The sequence below is a fragment of the Mixophyes fleayi genome, chromosome 7 (genome assembly GCF_038048845.1).
Source record: "Mixophyes fleayi isolate aMixFle1 chromosome 7, aMixFle1.hap1, whole genome shotgun sequence".
Lineage (NCBI taxonomy): Eukaryota > Metazoa > Chordata > Amphibia > Anura > Limnodynastidae > Mixophyes > Mixophyes fleayi.
In genome coordinates this window covers 146,905,252-146,922,261 of record NC_134408.1, presented here as the reverse complement: position 1 = coordinate 146,922,261, position 17,010 = coordinate 146,905,252, and the positions used below count along the sequence as shown (strand labels likewise).

Here is a 17,010-nt window from a genome sequence, read left to right as displayed (position 1 = left end):
TATTATCTGACAAGTGCTCGCTTTGCAACTGTTTCAACATTAACAAGTAAAAGGTTTAACAGCCATTATAGTACACAGCCCATTAAATACATTGTTACAAATCTGCCTTCTAGTCTTGTTATATAAGACATAGGTGCCAGATCTGTGGGTACTGGAGCACCCCTAATATTTGTGCTGCTACTGCCACAAGCCTATACGTGGCATTTTTCAGTCATGGGGTTAGGGGACTAGCCCTATAAGCTGACATTCTTCTGCTTCACTCCAAACAATACAGAATGACTAGACTATCCTGTAGAACGTTTCAAAGTTTAGACCAACCTGCAACCAATCAGAGCATTAGACCATAATTCTATAAAGGTCAGTGACAGGTATTTTATACAGACTGATGTCATTTGTCCATTATGTCTGTGCTAAACATTGTAATGATCTCTCGTGTAATGATCTCTCGTGGTGCACTACACAGTGCCGGACACATTGACAGCAGAGCAGAGTATGATAATGGAATTCCCTTATCTGCTCCTGTCTGACTCTGTGTGGGTAGGGGGTGCCCTTTCAGTGTGGGTGGGTGGGATGACAAGCCTCCAGACAATGATCATCATGTGTACACAACGCTGGGGGTCTCTGACCGCGGAGGAAGGGGCATGAGAAGAGCTCACACCTCACTTGTGTGATCTGACACTTAACCACTGCTACAGTCAGGTCATGTGACCAGACAACCAATCAATCAATACCAGCTGCCAGGAGAGCAGCAAAGGACGAAGGGTTATGTGATTGGTGTACACATTTATTATATACACTGTGCAGGTGTACACACAGGTACAATGTACAGTGTACTCTGCACACTTCAATACTTTTCATATTTGATATTGTCATTTGTATCATGAAGCGGGCAGGCAACGTGGATGATGACATTGGCCAGCACGGTGGCTCAGTGAGTAGCACTTCTGCCTTACAGCACTGGGGACATGAGTTTGATTCCCAACTATGGCTTTATCTTTGAGGAGTTTGCATGTTCTCCCCGTATTTGCGTGGGTTTCCTTTGGGTGCTCCAGTTTCCTCCCACACTCCAAAAACATACTGTTAGGTTAATTGGCTGCTATTAAAAATTGCCCTTAGTCTCTCTCTGTGTGTACGTTAGGGGATTTAGATTGCCAGCTCCAATGGGGGCAGGGAATGATGTGAATGAGTTCTCTGAATAGCGCTGCGGAGTTAGTGGCGCACCACGACACCAGTGGGCCTGACCAGCATGCATGGGGGCATGGCTATAATATTAGACAGTGCTTGGCTGCTCTCCAACTCTTCCTATCCCCATAATATACATGGGCAATGCTGCGTGCACTACTGTTAGGTGCACGCAGCTCTCCCTTTTCAAGCAGAGCTGTGTGATGCGGGAGCAGGGTGCAGCCACCTCAATTATACAGTGCACCAGGCTTGGAGGGGGTTTCCAGGCACTAGTAACCCCCCCTCCCTCAGTTTGCCTATGACCTCCATTGCATTATCCGCTATTCCTGGAGCACGAGATGTTCTGCTTGTGGAGACAGAAATTTGCAGCCGGAAGCAATTAATTAGGAACCAATGATCACTGAGGCCATATGTGGCGCGCGCTTTTTAGGCTATATCAATATTCCCCTCCTTAAACTTCCCAACTTAAAGTAACCGTAAAGTGTCTCACTGAATACAGAGTTACACAAGTGTGCGTCCATAGCTCTCCTCTGTCACTAACTCTAACTGCAATAGTTAAAGCACGTTCCTGGGTCCCAGCAGTCCCCGGTTGTATATCTCATATTATAATGTGTTATATATACTATGATAGCGCATAATAATACGTGTTGTACTGCAATCATAACAATTTCCAGCTGACTTCTATGTCCTGTACGATTCTGTCCTTATGGATCCTGGAAGACCACAATTCCCATCATGTCATGTTTACGGACTTTGATTATGATATACTGTTTTACATTTAAAATACTCTGCACTAAATATTGACTTATAAAATCCAGCGAATAACAAAATATGACAAAAATTGCTAACATACAGAAAAAGTGGAATTCTTCCGTGTATACTGAAAAATGAGGACAAATATTTAAAACAGGGACTGACCTTGGAAAGTAGGGCCTGTCGGTAACTAGGCTATAATGTTTTAGAAATTGCGGTTGGGCAGAGGAAACGCCAGCGAAAAAGAATCTTGGTGGCTTTTGCGTTAAGACAAAGGTTTTCCTGACTCAATAAGCAGACACCAGCTCTCTGGTCAGGAAGTCAGGTACAGTCTCCAATTTCCAATTCATAACAGAAAACTGTTTCACTTGGTGACCGTCCAATAAACTGTCCGGAGGAGAGGAAGAAACTCATCTATTATTTGACAGCTATAGGGCTCTCTGGTCAAAGTCTTCACATCACGTATTACAAATCCAGATTGCCACTTTGTTTCTTTAAAACAACCGTTTGTTAGAATGACGACACTGAGAAAGCAGCCACGGAGTCTGTGTCATCGCAGGGACAGATCATAGTTCTTTGTCTGCCTGTATTCTTGTCTCCCCACTGCGCTATAATACACATTTATCTCACTTTAGCCTATTTTGTGGGCTGAACCAACCCATTAAACATAACTGAACTTAAAGTGGAACCGTCACCAACACGCAGTGGAGTCCGCCATTTTGTCGTGGAACCAGCAATAGCCATACTTTCAGAATTTTTCTGTGTTGTGACAAGATCACTTTAAATCCATTATGCTTAGCAAAGAACATTTTAATAAATAAAAGCACAGACCGGTGTAGAGTTTACTCAATGACCTCCAACAGACCAAGTAGCTTTCAGATGTGCCTAAGGCATGTAGGTAATTGCTGTAACTGGCCAGGCTGGTAATTACCTCACATGTTCTCACTCAGAGAAATACTTAACTTGGAACTAATCAGTATTGGTCATACTTGCCAACTTTTCCTCGTTAGCTTCAAGGAGATCCCGGGGGAGGTGGGCGTGCAGGGGCGGGGCTTGATGAATCACATCGTTTTGGCCCCACCCCCTAAACAATTGTCACAATTTTGGTCAATTACAGCAGGGGGCTAACATGACACAATATTTGCGTCATTAAGCCCCACCTTTGCCACTTATCTATTGCGGTGGTGAGAACCGGGAGGTTGCCCTGATCTCCCGGGAGGTCTCCCAGACATTCCGGGAGAGTAGGCAACTATGCGTTAAAGAAAAGCAGCTAATGAATCTCTAGAGACTGAAGTGTCTTTTACATTTCTGTCTCCATTACTGAAGTCATGTTTTCTTACCTGTCAGTCTGTGATTAAATCTTGGTCTCCATGAGAATGGCCACCTCCATAGGCATCAATACATGGACATAGAGCACAATTTCTGAACCGTGTCATCATGCCACAGATGGCGAAGCCAACCACGTCTTGTACTGGCTCAGCATCATGGAGAATGCCAGACTCTTCAGGGAGTGCGGGAGATCACCCCTATTTCAGGGAGTCTCCCTGACATTCAGGGAGAGTTGGCAAGTATGATATATATGTTAAACTGGTGTTTTCCCAGCTAGAGCTGACTGCTCTCTCCTCTCCCATTTGACAGCGCACAGCTATAGTCTGGTAATAGTGAGAGACCCCCAACCAAAGGCCCCATAAATAGCATTTGATAGCCAAATGTTAATAACAGATCCATTTTCATTTTTCCCCGCAGCTTCTATTCTGATGGAAATAACTTCTTAATTTATGAATCTATTCATATATATATGACTATATATTTTACAGGCATTAGCTGGCGGGGGTGGGGGGGTGATAAAAGTCACAGAAATATAGTTTTCATAAATCTTCCCGTGATCACATTACATATATAGAACAATCCTCAGCACCTAGAACAACATGTAACGTACAGGCACCTGGTACACAATAGCCGATGTCACTGGAGCTGGGGAGTAACTGCAAACCCCACCAAGAATGTGCAAAGTGATTAAGTTGCTGCCCTCCCCATTACTGGTCTACTATGGAGGATGGAAACGTTCCAAGCTGCAAGTTCAGCTTTCAGGTAGTAATACGTACGAGCACTGCAGAGGAACCATCAGGAATCCGCACTATTACCCTGACCGATAAAGGATTGAAGAGGCAGCACGAGGTTTAAATATATCCATACTGTGCTTACAGCTTCAGGCAACTATCAAGTTGCTGAAATACAGAAGATTGTAGCAGAGGCGGCAATATAAGGCTGCGGGAAACCGGACACATCGGCTAAATGTATCAGAGATCATGTAAATGAACCAAGGCATTATAGCTATATAATAAATGACATCATAGCTATATAATAAAATGCATCATGGCTGTACCTATGTCATTTACTTTCATTATGAAGCTACATTCAATTTAATTAAAGTGGAGGAAGATTCCAATTGGCCACGTTCTCATAGCCCAGCGATGTCATCTCTGCAGCTTTCATGTTTATATAAGTAATTCTGCCGTCCCTACTGTAAGTTATATGGATATAGAAGTCACCGAGTTTTGTAATCATATAAAAGCACAGGACTGTGATATGGGTCTCAGAGATCCGAGGTGACTTCTAATATCCGTAATAAGTTACAGTGGGGAGGGGGGGAGGAGGCATAATATCTTATAATACACTTGTTTTCCTAATGAACACTGAAGTGATGATGTCAGAACTCACTGATTATAAGCGACAACATCAGAAATCTCTGTTTATATGGATATTATGTACAAAAGCGTATATCCTTATTAATATTGCTAGTATATTAAAACATATTTCAAATGTTTCAACACAAGTTTTAAATTCTATAGATATTCTATAGATATAATTCTTAATGTATAAAATCTCACAGCTGCTGAGTTATAGTCCCCGGTTACTGTCTATTTTATCATTGGTTAATATGGCACAGTAATATGCAATTGTGGATGTCTCAAGCTGCAGCCTCTGGACAACAGGCTGCCCTCCGAGCCTTCACCTGCGGCCCCAGTGCCTTCCTGAGTTATTGGCAGACTTGTCTAAAGTGCCTGCGATATGTTATTACAGATAGATGTAATGTTGACCCTTTTGAAGGTTAAAGGGCTCTTACTGAAGTGTATCATGTTGCTTGTCACTGCTCTGTCCTAATTACGAAGCTTTAAGTCATGTATAAACGTCTGTTTACGCATTGTTTAGGCAAAATTAAGTAACATAACTTTTACTTAACTTTAGCCTAGTGTAGGAGATATCAGAGGTATCTCCTGTATTAAACTTATTTGCCAACTCTCCCGGAATGTCCGGGAGACTCCCGAAATCCGGGTCAGTCTCCCGGACTCTCGGGAGAGCAGGCAATTCTCCAGTATCCGGACTTCAGTGCCTAAAAGTAGACAAACTACCAAACCTTAATGCAGTCTCCATTATTATCAATAGATCCTGACAGCTAACATTCTAGGACAGAATCTTCTGATCCGTCTCTGGCAGGCTCTGTGCCCCGTCCCTCTGTCCCCCTTTCGCAAATTGTTTTCTGAGGAGGCACAGTTAATAGGACATGTTAGAATGTGGAAGGTAAGTGATTAAGTGATCACTTTACTATATACCACTCGCTGGGACAGACTTATCAGACCCTCTGTCCCGGCTGAAGAATTTTAATAGATACATTAAGTCATTTCTTATCACTACGATAAGAAATGATAATTAATGTAAAGAAAATGAGTGATGTCATAAATACACCTCTGCAGCATATATATACGGCATTATACGTTAGTGCTAATGATGCTGCCTTTCTATAGTGTGTAGTGTATTCTTGGCACATACTTTAGATGTTATCTCTATTTAATCTTCAATCCAGAACTAAATAATACAATACTGTCCTTTCACTAAATGACTGGTGATCTGTAACAGCACAAACCGGTCAATGGGACGTAATAAATATATATGGGGCCAATTACCACACAGAACCTAAACCCTTAATAACATAATAATTGTAGGAAGGAGCGGGGTAAATGATAGATGTTAGTCTTCGTTTTCCTGAAGTGATAACGCTCTGAGCTCTAAAATATTTAAGGAATTACCTGCAGGAAGACAGTTCTCATTAACCGCAGAGGTCCAACAATTAAGGGAATCAAAGTAAATGAGGTTTTTTGAGTTATCCCTGGTTTCTTAGCGTATATAGGTCCAGAGTATTCTGCAGCACTTTAGAATTAGTTATAAATACAATATTAAAACAAGACTGGGCATCAACAGACAGAGAGGTAAGAGGGCTCTGCCCAGAAGCTTACAATCTACAGTAAAAAAGGAGTCAATAGGTTGTTTAAGTATAGAAAGAGAATAAATACAATTTTTGTGTAAACTGTGCAGATTGGGAAGTTGTCGGGGAAAAATAGTCTACGGAGCTTTAAGAAGGTGCTCAAGATATATCATAAACTCTGCAAAGCCTATCAATGAATCTGTTAATGGGGTAGTTGGGACCAGTCCGAAGGACAAGTGTGTGTGTGTGTTTTGATTCAACTTTCGGAGGTATATTATAATGCAATTGTGTCATCAGGACGCCTCAGGATGAGATCCGGGGGGGAAGGTATTGTGCTCTCCCAGAACTCATTCCCTGAAAGTTCATCAGACTCATGTTTTCTAGTGACAGATCAATATAAGTCAATATAAAATTTCAGAAAAAACAAAAAAAATAAAATAATAAATAATAATAAGGGTGGATTAATATAATAAGTATTATTATAAGTAATATTTATATAGTGCCAGCATATCCCGTCGCTCTTTAGAATTGGGAACAGTGCTTTATTCCACTCAATAAAGGAGAACGTTTCCTATAGTCACTAACAGCAGCAGCAAACAAGCACAGCGACACCACTGCAGACACTTTCTGACATCTGTTCGTACTTTGAAGACTGTTTCTTCTTTTGGAGACAGATGCGGTCGGGCAGAAAACCAATCCCTGTTATTTCATTCCTTAGAACAATAGTGAGCACAAGATGCCACAGCTGGATGGAGTCTCATCGTAGAGAGTGACAGTGGTCGGGTGACCTCGGTGGAGAGGTACAAAGTGCCCCAGGGCTGATCAGTCACTCAATTATCTTCTCTCTTTGGTGACCTTTCACCTTCCACCCTAAACCAAAAGGAAATCCTGAGGACTACAGGGGTAATAAAGAGAGGGGGTCCTCAATTCTGTCTGTAGAGAGCACTCAGACAGCCCACCCTGACCCCGGCAAATATCACAACTTGACTCCTGAGAGTGAAATGAAAGACCGGAGGCGTCCAGTGGAACAAGTCCATTAATCATGTCCTTCAGGGATGGTCCATCTCAAACACAACCCTAGGGGTGGCCAATCAGGTGAAACAAAATGTATAAAAAAAAAACAACCTCAACCTAATCTAACACAGTAACCAAGAAAGACCTAAGAAGCGCAGCTAGCGCTTAGTAATGGCAGATGGAGACTTATGGAAACAAATGGTTGGCGTGTGGATGTGCGCAACGCATAATAACCAATCAGATGTTTGCTTTTATTTTCATTACTGCACTGGAAAAATTGCAATCTAATTGGCCTAATCGTTACTTTGGGTTACAGCGCATTTGGACAGATAGCGATTTCATTAAATAAGAGCCAGTTCCCAGCCATAATTTCTTGCCCCTGAACGGTGATTATAGAACGTTCTGCTTGTAGAAGGTGCTCATCCTAGATGATCAGATTGCTTATTGCAGCACGGAGTATATCAGGAGATGAGTGATGTGTCAGTGAGGACAGGGCTACATGTGACAGGGACAGTGACATGATGTGAGGAGGGGAATGGAGGCAGCAGGAAGCCACAGACTGAGAGTTATATAGTGGAAGGAGCAGGGTCCCCAGCAGCACTGAGTATATCAGGTGATGAGTGATGTGTTAGTGAGGACAGGGCTGCATGTGACAGGGGCAGTGACATGATGTGAAGAGTGAAATGGGGGCAGCAGGAAGCCACAGACTGAGAGTTATATAGTGGAAGGAGCAGGGTCCCCAGCAGCACTGAGTATATCAGGTGATGAGTGATGTGTTAGTGAGGACAGGGCTGCATGTGACAGGGGCAGTGACATGATGTGAAGAGGGGAATGGAGGCAGCAAGAAGCCACAGACTGAGAGTTATATAGTGGAAGGAGCAGGGTCTCCATTAGCATATCACACAGATGTGGAGACGTTGTGGTGTTATACTGAGCTCTATGTGCAATGAAGTTCATACATCCAACTTACTTTAGAAGTTAAAATTTCTTTGTGCAAAACAACGGTTAGTCTTTCTGCAGCATCTTAATATGAACATACAGCTCCTATGAGAGAACCTGGCAATGCACCTATTTGAGTCAGGCACAGAATGTAAAAACTATTCAAAACTATTCAACATAACAAAGGTATATTAAATCTTTATTATAACATGACATAGTGAACAATGCCCTTGATAAAGATCCTTCATAGAGTCAAAATGATCCTCGGGCACATTGTTCACTTTGTAATGTTACAATAAAGATTTATTATGCCCTTGTTATATTGAGTGTTTGCTGTCCTATGTCCTATGCTGTCCTATGATATGAATTGTACCTTGTACCCGAGACCTGAGACAAGTACATCAGTGACTTAGCACCAGGGACTTGGGGGACTGTTTGGAAGTGTGTGGACGTTGCTCCTGTCAAGCTGTGGTAGCAAGATACCAGTAGACAGAACAAGGTCCCTGAGATCGAGTTTGTCGTTCAGTCTCGATACCCATTGTGTATTACAAATATACCCCGTAAGGGTGAGGACACTGCGGGTTACCCGTAGTAGGTTGCTGGGTATTACATGGGAACTGCTGCTCTTGGAACAGGACAAAGGATAACGCCAATAATTACTGCTAAATAAACATTCTCCCATATTCAGAACTTGTTTTCATTAAACACTAACTAATTATCACATCCATATCATACATTCCATCTTTGTCACTTATAAATATTTGCAGGTATGGGTTTTACACCATCTATATACTGTATTTCACTACCTATTCTAGAAATCCCTTCATTCATTTCTTGTCTCGTTTTTTTTTTTTTCTTTAAATCAAAGGAGGAGGTGCCACATTGTACGTTATTGTCAAAAGTCCATGAAATTGTCTTCAAAGCGAGGACATGAAACATTAAACGTCTCTCTCGGCCTTTTGCCCGAAGGCATCAGCGCAAGTACAAAGTCCCACAATCAGCAATGAAACCACACTATGGGCATTGTCAGGGAGATGGGAGGAGCGGCGGAAGACAACGTAGAGCCCCCAGTTAGTAGACTTATATTGAGGTTTATCCAACAGGCGATCCACCGGCTGGTCCAGATGATATCCTCTGAGCAAGTAACATGGAAATGACTAAAGAGGGGCACTTACGTTTACTTACCCTTCTACTGTACCCAACATTGGCACATGCACGCAAGACCTAGGACACATTTGTACTACTCTACTGTACATTAGGAAACTGATGGCTCTTTAGATGTTGGGAAACTACAAGTTCATCCTGGGATTTGTATCTTATCCATGTCTAGAGATCTGCAGGTCGCCTACCTATGTTCTACATCAATGCTGTATAATCATCCAATCAATGCCACATTATTAATATCTTCCTCCCTTATTTCCGTAGTTCTTCTTGGTTCCTATTTTATTCCACTCATTGTACAATACGCTGAATGTTTTCCTTTCACCCGCTCTTATCCCCAGCCAGGATTTTTCCTCAAGTAACAATCTGGAGGGGGGGAAAGATTGAAGCAAGTCTCCTACATCTCCTAATTCCAGGATACACTGTCTGTTATCTTCTCCTACCTGCTCACACCTTACGTACCTGTTACATTGAGACTGCCGGATCCTTTACACCTCTACTGTGTTTATTACAATGTTTCCTTTATTGTGCAGCACTGCGGGAAATGCTGGTGTTTAAAAGGTACCAGATAATAATAAGAGGAAATCAAATACAGCTAATTATACACAGCCTCAAGTACCACAAACCACAGTAATACGCAGAGCGGTTAGGATTTAAATTTAGAAGCCAGCTAGACACATTTTGCAGCCAGTTATGGCCAATTCTGTTACAACGTATATATTAAACCAGACTGGCAGGGAATGCATGCTGCGACTTGTAGTTCTACACCAATCGGAGAGTCACAGCCTGTCTACAGCTGTAACAGACGGATAAGACGGGGGGTGGAATGAGGGACAGATAGAGACGTCTCAGATGTAGCAGGGTCTATCTGCCTTAAACGTATAGAGCTGAAACCTGAACGGTGGGGGCACGATAGAGGTACGTGGGACATTTTTACAGTCTGAGGTTGGCAATGGAGACCTGTAGACAAGCTATAATCCATGACAGCTCTTCTGTGACCATAGCTTCAGTGTGAGGTTATATATAAGGTAATTTACTAGGTGCTAGGTATAACAGCACGTCTTATTGTGCATATAGGGGCTGGAACATATTCATAAACAATGCTAGGTACTGTGCCTCAACTGTTTCCTCAATAGTAATATGAAAATCCATCTGCAAAAAAAAATCCTGCAAATGCATTTCCATTTCCACAAAACCTACATTCTGGGCATCCCATAGGGTGAGGTGCAAAGCAAAAAACAAAAAAAGGAGCAAATTTGTTTCTGCACAAACCATGTTGTACTACAAAAGGGGCAAATGCATTTATTACGTTGCATGCAGCGAAATCCTGGCTGCTTTTGTCTGTAGCACACAAATACAGGACAGCTTTATTTATACGCTGCAAATCACAGTTGGGCTAGGACACACCCACTCCAAAATCAGGCCGCTCATTTTAAATTTGCCCTTCCCCCCCACACCCCGCAATATGGTTTTGCCAAGGTGCAGATTTGTTTTCTTTTTGCTTTGCTCTGACTCTCGATGAAGAAACATAATTCCATAATTGCAGCCAAGTGGAGTAAAGGCAGCCAGCGAAAAGTGACCATTTATACTAAAAGTAACTTTTGCAAACACCCCAACAAGCTCACCCTGCCACCCCTCTGGGTAATTAGAATGAGGCTCTGCAGCCAACACTGACTTTGTATGATTGAAGAGCACCATGTGCAGGGTCTGCGCTTATCTCTGATCATAGAATCTACAGCATAAAGAAGTAGCTGAAGCTGTAATACTGACGCTAATCTATGTATAAACACGTAAATAATATCGTTATCATCATCATCATCAATTATTTATATAGCGCCACTAATTCCGCAGCACTGTACAGAGAACTCATTCACATCAGTCCCTGCCCCAGTGGAGCTTACAGTCTAAATTTTCTAATATAGATACACACTCACACACAGACACAGACAGAGAGGGAGAGCAGCCAATTAACCTACCAGTATGTTTTTTTTGGATTGTGGGAGGAAACCGGAGCACCAGGAGGAAACCCACGCTAACACAGGGAGAACATACAAACTCCACACAGATAAGGCCATGGTCGGGAATCGAACTCATGACCCCAGTGCTGTGAGGCATAAGTGCTAACCACTAGGCCACTGTGCTGAGTTGGTGCTGGGAGTACTGAGGTCTTGTCTATTCTCATTAGGAAACCTTGTGTATTATAAGGAGTAGCTCACTTTTCGCTATTATTACAGAAGTCACTTCGGATATCTGTGACATCAATATGGTGATGGACTTAATATCCTCATCATTTACACGAAGGCAGCGGTTCCCAAACTCTGCGCCACGGCTCCCTGGGCCGGTGTAAGCTGGATTAGCAATGCGGGAGACTACTTGGTTATTATTTTGGCTTAGGGGTGCCTTGAAATAATTATGGAGACCCTAAGAGTGCCTCGAACTGAGAAAGTTTGCGATCCACTGCCCTAAGGGATACATTGTCCTACATAAAGTTCCCACAGCTTTCAGGAGGTCTGAGGATGCCTTAATGCGCCTCTGAGGCTTCTATGTATTACAATTTGAGTCGGGTAAATATATCAAGCTGCAGGTTTGAAAAAGTGGAGATGTTGCCTATAACAACCAATCAGATTCTAGTTATCATCTATTTAGTACTTTCTATGAAATGACAGCTAGAATCTGATTGGTTGCTACAGGCAACGTCTCCACTTTTTCAAACCTGCAGCTTGATAAATTTATCCCTTGGAGGTTACATCCTGGCAAGTTTCACCCTCTATTTCTAAAGATGTGTTGCTCACAATGTGGGTACTCTCATTGATAAGAGTTAGGGCCATCCAATTAGCAGTCACATTGAACCTGGCAGACAGCTTACATACATATATACTTTTATATATATAAAGGTAGATGTTACAAGTCTAGTGTGGAGGGTGGAGGGCTGGAACGTGTACACAATGGCAGCAACTGTACCACACCTGTGCCACATGCTCATGAATAACATATAAATCATTAAGCCATTTGCCATGCTCTGATACTGATTATTACCTGCATTATAATATACCTTTACTTTATTATAACCACAGCTTCATCTAGTCCATAGACAGTGTTACCAAGCTCTTGTAACATCCTTCGTAGCGCTGCTAAGAATCTTTGCCAGTAAATCAGATTGCCCCACTGATTGCAGCCAGCCAGGTGTGCTTCTTTAAAACTCATTATTTAATTACCATTACTGAGCCCACGTTCCCCCTAACAGTTTAATGTTCTTATGTAATTACCTCAGCTATAAATCATTGTATGTGACACAGCAATATAAGCACCATTAGTTTGAGCCAAGCCATCAAACCTAAACGTTACACCACATAATGCAGAAATCTATACCATGCTCAGGGACCGTGCATTCAGCCTGGAAATCACAATCAAAGACACGTTTTGCCAAAGGAAGCAGAATCTATTTGTTGCCAGCACTATCTGATGCTTCTATTTAATGCAGAGACATTTGTATGAAGAATCACAATCAGTATCCGTGGCCGGCTAATGTCTTCAATCATCATCATTTATTTATATAGCGCCAGCAAATTCCGTAGCGCTTCACAATTGGGAACAAACATTAATAAGACAATACTGGGTAATACATACAGACAGAGAGGTAAGAGAAGCCTGCTCTCAAGCTTACAATCTAATTATCCGTCACGATAATTAACCCTTACAAATGACCAGCATAAATACTTTCACGTCGAATGAGGAATCACAAACCAACAACACATTAATGCCAGTCTAATACAGAAAACAACTTCTTAGTGTGCTACTCAGGCAGGGGCTGGTTGGCAAATTTTAGCCTGGGGGGGGCGAAAGTTAGCTTAGCAGCCTATTAGGAACATTTTAAAGGAAAACAAACGCAGGTAGCCCCCCTAGCCCCTGTATACTGCATACGACACACCGAGAGTCATGTGTAAACCTAATAGTGTAACGGGATATTTAGACTTTCTAGGGGTCCAGAGCGCCCACCAGTTTGCAATGTAATGCCAACGCAGCTGGCACTCCAGAGGTGGGACACAGACTGGAGTACAAAGACACACTCATCATTTTTAAGGAACTTTCACATATCTATCACCTATCTGCAGGCTGGTGGAGTTATTACAGACAGAATGCTACGTACCCAGAGCATACAGGACAGGCAGAGCCAGGTCATCCTGGGGTCCGAAGGGCGAGGGAGACAGGGAGAGGCAGATGGCATGATGGAAGAAGACCAGCAGAATCCTTAAGCCAAAGTAGAGAAGACGTTATTCCACGGAGCCAAGGCGCCCAATTCCATAGCGGTCAGGTAACCTATATATATGTATTAACTCCTTCACTGCCTCCACCTATCTAGTTTTCTGTTTCTCCAGTTCTCTTCTCTTGACTCAGCTGGATCCCCAGTTTTATTTCTGTCTTTACAACCGATGCCCCAACTCTCTCTTTACCTCCCCATCACACGTTCTCTCTCTAAACTCCCCCTGCCTCTTTCTTTCTGTCTCCAAGTTATTCCTCATCCTCACATCTTACACCTCCTGGGGAAAGGGCGGTGCAGTAAGAGAATCCTTCCCTCTGCTCCCCCCCTCCTCTCCCCAGCAGCAGGCTGCCGGCCACAAGAAACTTTTTTTAGGGGAGAGAGAGAAGAAAAAAAAAAGTGTAATTCTCTGGTATTTCCTCTTCACCGTATACCTCAGCTCCCCCCTTGTCACCCCACCCCCCACTTACACACCTCCTCTCCCTCCCAGGGAAAGAAGGGTCTCTCTATCCCTTCATCTGGCTGCAAGTCCTCTAGTGCAACATAGTGATACCTTGTTGCAGAGAGATTTGTACCAGGTTCACACAACTGTCTGTGATGCAGCACACAGTGCTGAGAGGCAGAGTGTTATATCATTCCTGATACTGTGTGTTTAGGATGTAATACACAGGTCAGGGTGCAGTACAGAGCTCGGAATGCGTAAAAAATGGGATGCAGTACAGGGTTTGTCGAGTAGTACATTATTCAGGCTGCAATCAACTTCAGCTTGCAGTAATGCAGGACAGAGATTAGGGTGTAGTACAATATTCAGGATCTAGTTAGGGGTGCAGTAGAACGCTCAAGATGTAGTACACAGTTTGGGGTGCAGTAGAAAGCTTGGGTGCATTAGAAAGTTCAGGATGCAGTACACAGTTTGGGGTGCAGTAGAAGTACACAGTTTGGGGTGCAGTAGAAAGTTTGGGATGTAGTACACAGTTTGGGGTGTAGTCAAACATTCAGGATATAGTACACAGATCGGGGTACAACATAACGTTCAGGATGAAAACCCGCCAACGCTGATGCTATAGACCTCTGGGCTCCCCATAACTCTGACCAGAGGGTAAATGTATTAAGCAGAGTGTTTTCCGGCTGGTTTGAAAAGTGAAGATGTTGCCTATAGCAACCAATCAGATTCTAGCTAGAATGTTCTAAATAAATCACAGATAGAATCTCAGCTTGATACATTTACCCCCAGGAGTGATACAACTAAAAACCATTAATTCACCATTTAAGAGATTCCAGATACCCTAGAATTAAAGTTTACTTGTCACCAACCCGCAGTGAAGGAAGCAATTATACCAGCGCATCCAATATTTACCCTATCAATTATATGGAAATAGGGCTTCAATGTTGACCAGGAGGTGGCGCTATTTTTGCCCATATTTTCCTCTACTCCACTTTTATGTAAACTCTGGTACAGGCGTCACTAACAAGAGCAAAACATAAACACATTACTATAAAAAAAGGTGCAGTTAAAAAAGGTAAATTTATGATCATTTTAACTGGTGCTATTTTTAGAAATAACTTTTTACTGTAAAAACTGCAAATCTGTCACACTGAATGCTCTTCCTGAATCTCCTGGTTACTAATCCGCTCTCCAGGACCACCAGAAGTCTATATTATGATAGCTGAGAGATCCTATACACTATGATTGATCCCTGACAACCGGCTTAAGAACCATTGATCTAGGTGGCCGGTGTGGTTTTTATCCAAATTAGACACCCATAAATATGTTGGAATAATGGCTTTGAGGGATTGATCCCTTTAGCACTAAGTGGCTGGTGAATGCTTACACAGCTGTAGCCCGTCCTGTGTGTTTACGGATCACTACTAACAAGGCAGGAAAATTATCGAGAAAACACCGGCAGTTTACAGACCCCTGGGAGATATAACCTATAATTAATTTGCACAAGTAGAAATATTTGCAATTGGCGTGGCCTTGTTTTACAAAGCCAGTCATTGATCTATTTCAGCCATTAAATGTTTTCTTTTGTGATCAGAAAGAGAAAAGTTAACGGTGCAGACTCTCAGCTACAAACCTGCAGCATATAAAGAATGATTGTTTTATGTGCAGTAACGACAAAATTGCTGCTTAATGCAATCCACTAGATTGTGAGCGCTCTCTTGAGCCGGGCGAAACTATCTTTTCATGTTTGGAATCAGGGGCCTGATTCATTAAGGATCTTAAATTAAGAAGTATCTTATTTAAGTCTCCTAGACAAAACCATGTTACAATGCAAGGGATGAAAATTAGTTTTCTGTTTTGCACACAAGTTAAATACTGACTGTCATGTAGCACACAAATACTTGATAGCTTATTTGTACACTGAAATTTAAAGTTGATATTTGTGTGCTGCATGAAAAAACAGTCAGTATTTAACTTGTGTGCAAAACAGAAAACTAATTTTCATCCCTTGCATTGTAAGATGGTTTTGTCCAGGAGACTGAAATAAGAAGTTTCTGAAGTTAAGATCCTTAATGAATCAGGCCCTTTAACTTTATCCTGGTTTATGGATACAGCTGAAAGTTAATAAGGCTGTTAGCCTTAGAAATAAGTGCTTATCTAATAGATTAAGGGGGTCATTATTGGCCTGATGTAGAGTTGGCTGCAAAATTGGCGCAATTTAAACTAAAAAAAGCTGTACGTCAAAAAAAAGTTTTGATGCCCATACGCAGAGCCTTGCGCATCGTAAAATCCATGCAGTACTATATGCACGGGTACTGGTATATACGACCAGGCACATGGCGCAGACACTTACGTCCCACTTGGCCCAACTAACACATTCGCTATTAGTCATCAATAAAACTTCATAGACCCCTCTCTTAAACAGCAGAAACATCTCCCCCTCTCTTGTTAAAAAAAGAAGTAGAAATTCTGTCAAGCACACACACAAAATCATAATATATGCTCGAGCGAGGAAGAAAGCACCAATCAGCACCAGCGATGCAATCACAAACAGCCAATCACAAGCGTCTTGTTAGTGCCAGAGACCGTCATCATCATTACCTGTCCCTGACCACCCAAAAATAACAGAGTTTTCTCAGGCATACAGGCGTCTTAATCCCGGTCTGCATCCGGGTGCAAGTGCTGGACGAAGACAAATCTGCATGGTTGCACATGGGTGCAGCCCACTATCTGGGCATGCGTAGAGCGATACAACGCAAGATACATCGTACTCACTCTGCGCCAGCCACTATCTGTAGAATCTTTTAGAAAAGTTTTGTTACAGTATTTCGGTGTTGTGTAGATTGATCATTCCTGTGTCACTGTGTAAATACCATCTTACAGTCATGTTCACAGTGTGTTGGATGCATACAAACAAATTCACAGTGTGACTTTTGGATACATGCAAACATGTACCAGTATATTGCTGCATGAATGTATAAGTTGGTAAACTTG

The 17,010-nt window shown here is 42.3% G+C and overlaps 1 protein-coding gene across 9 annotated transcripts in view; it reads right to left on the bottom strand.

The window, feature by feature from the left end:
* Positions 1–17,010, bottom strand: part of TNS1 (tensin 1) — a 322,456-nt gene that overhangs the window by 225,116 nt on the left and 80,330 nt on the right. The window contains exon 1 of one of the 9 annotated variants that reach the window (XM_075181086.1): positions 13,461–13,783. The exons of the other annotated variants lie outside the window; for them this stretch is intronic. Within the exon in view, the coding sequence (XP_075037187.1) occupies positions 13,461–13,538 (78 nt within the window). The 5' untranslated portion in view covers positions 13,539–13,783. Of the gene's footprint in view, positions 1–13,460; positions 13,784–17,010 lie in introns of those variants that run through there. 9 annotated transcript variants of the gene reach the window in all.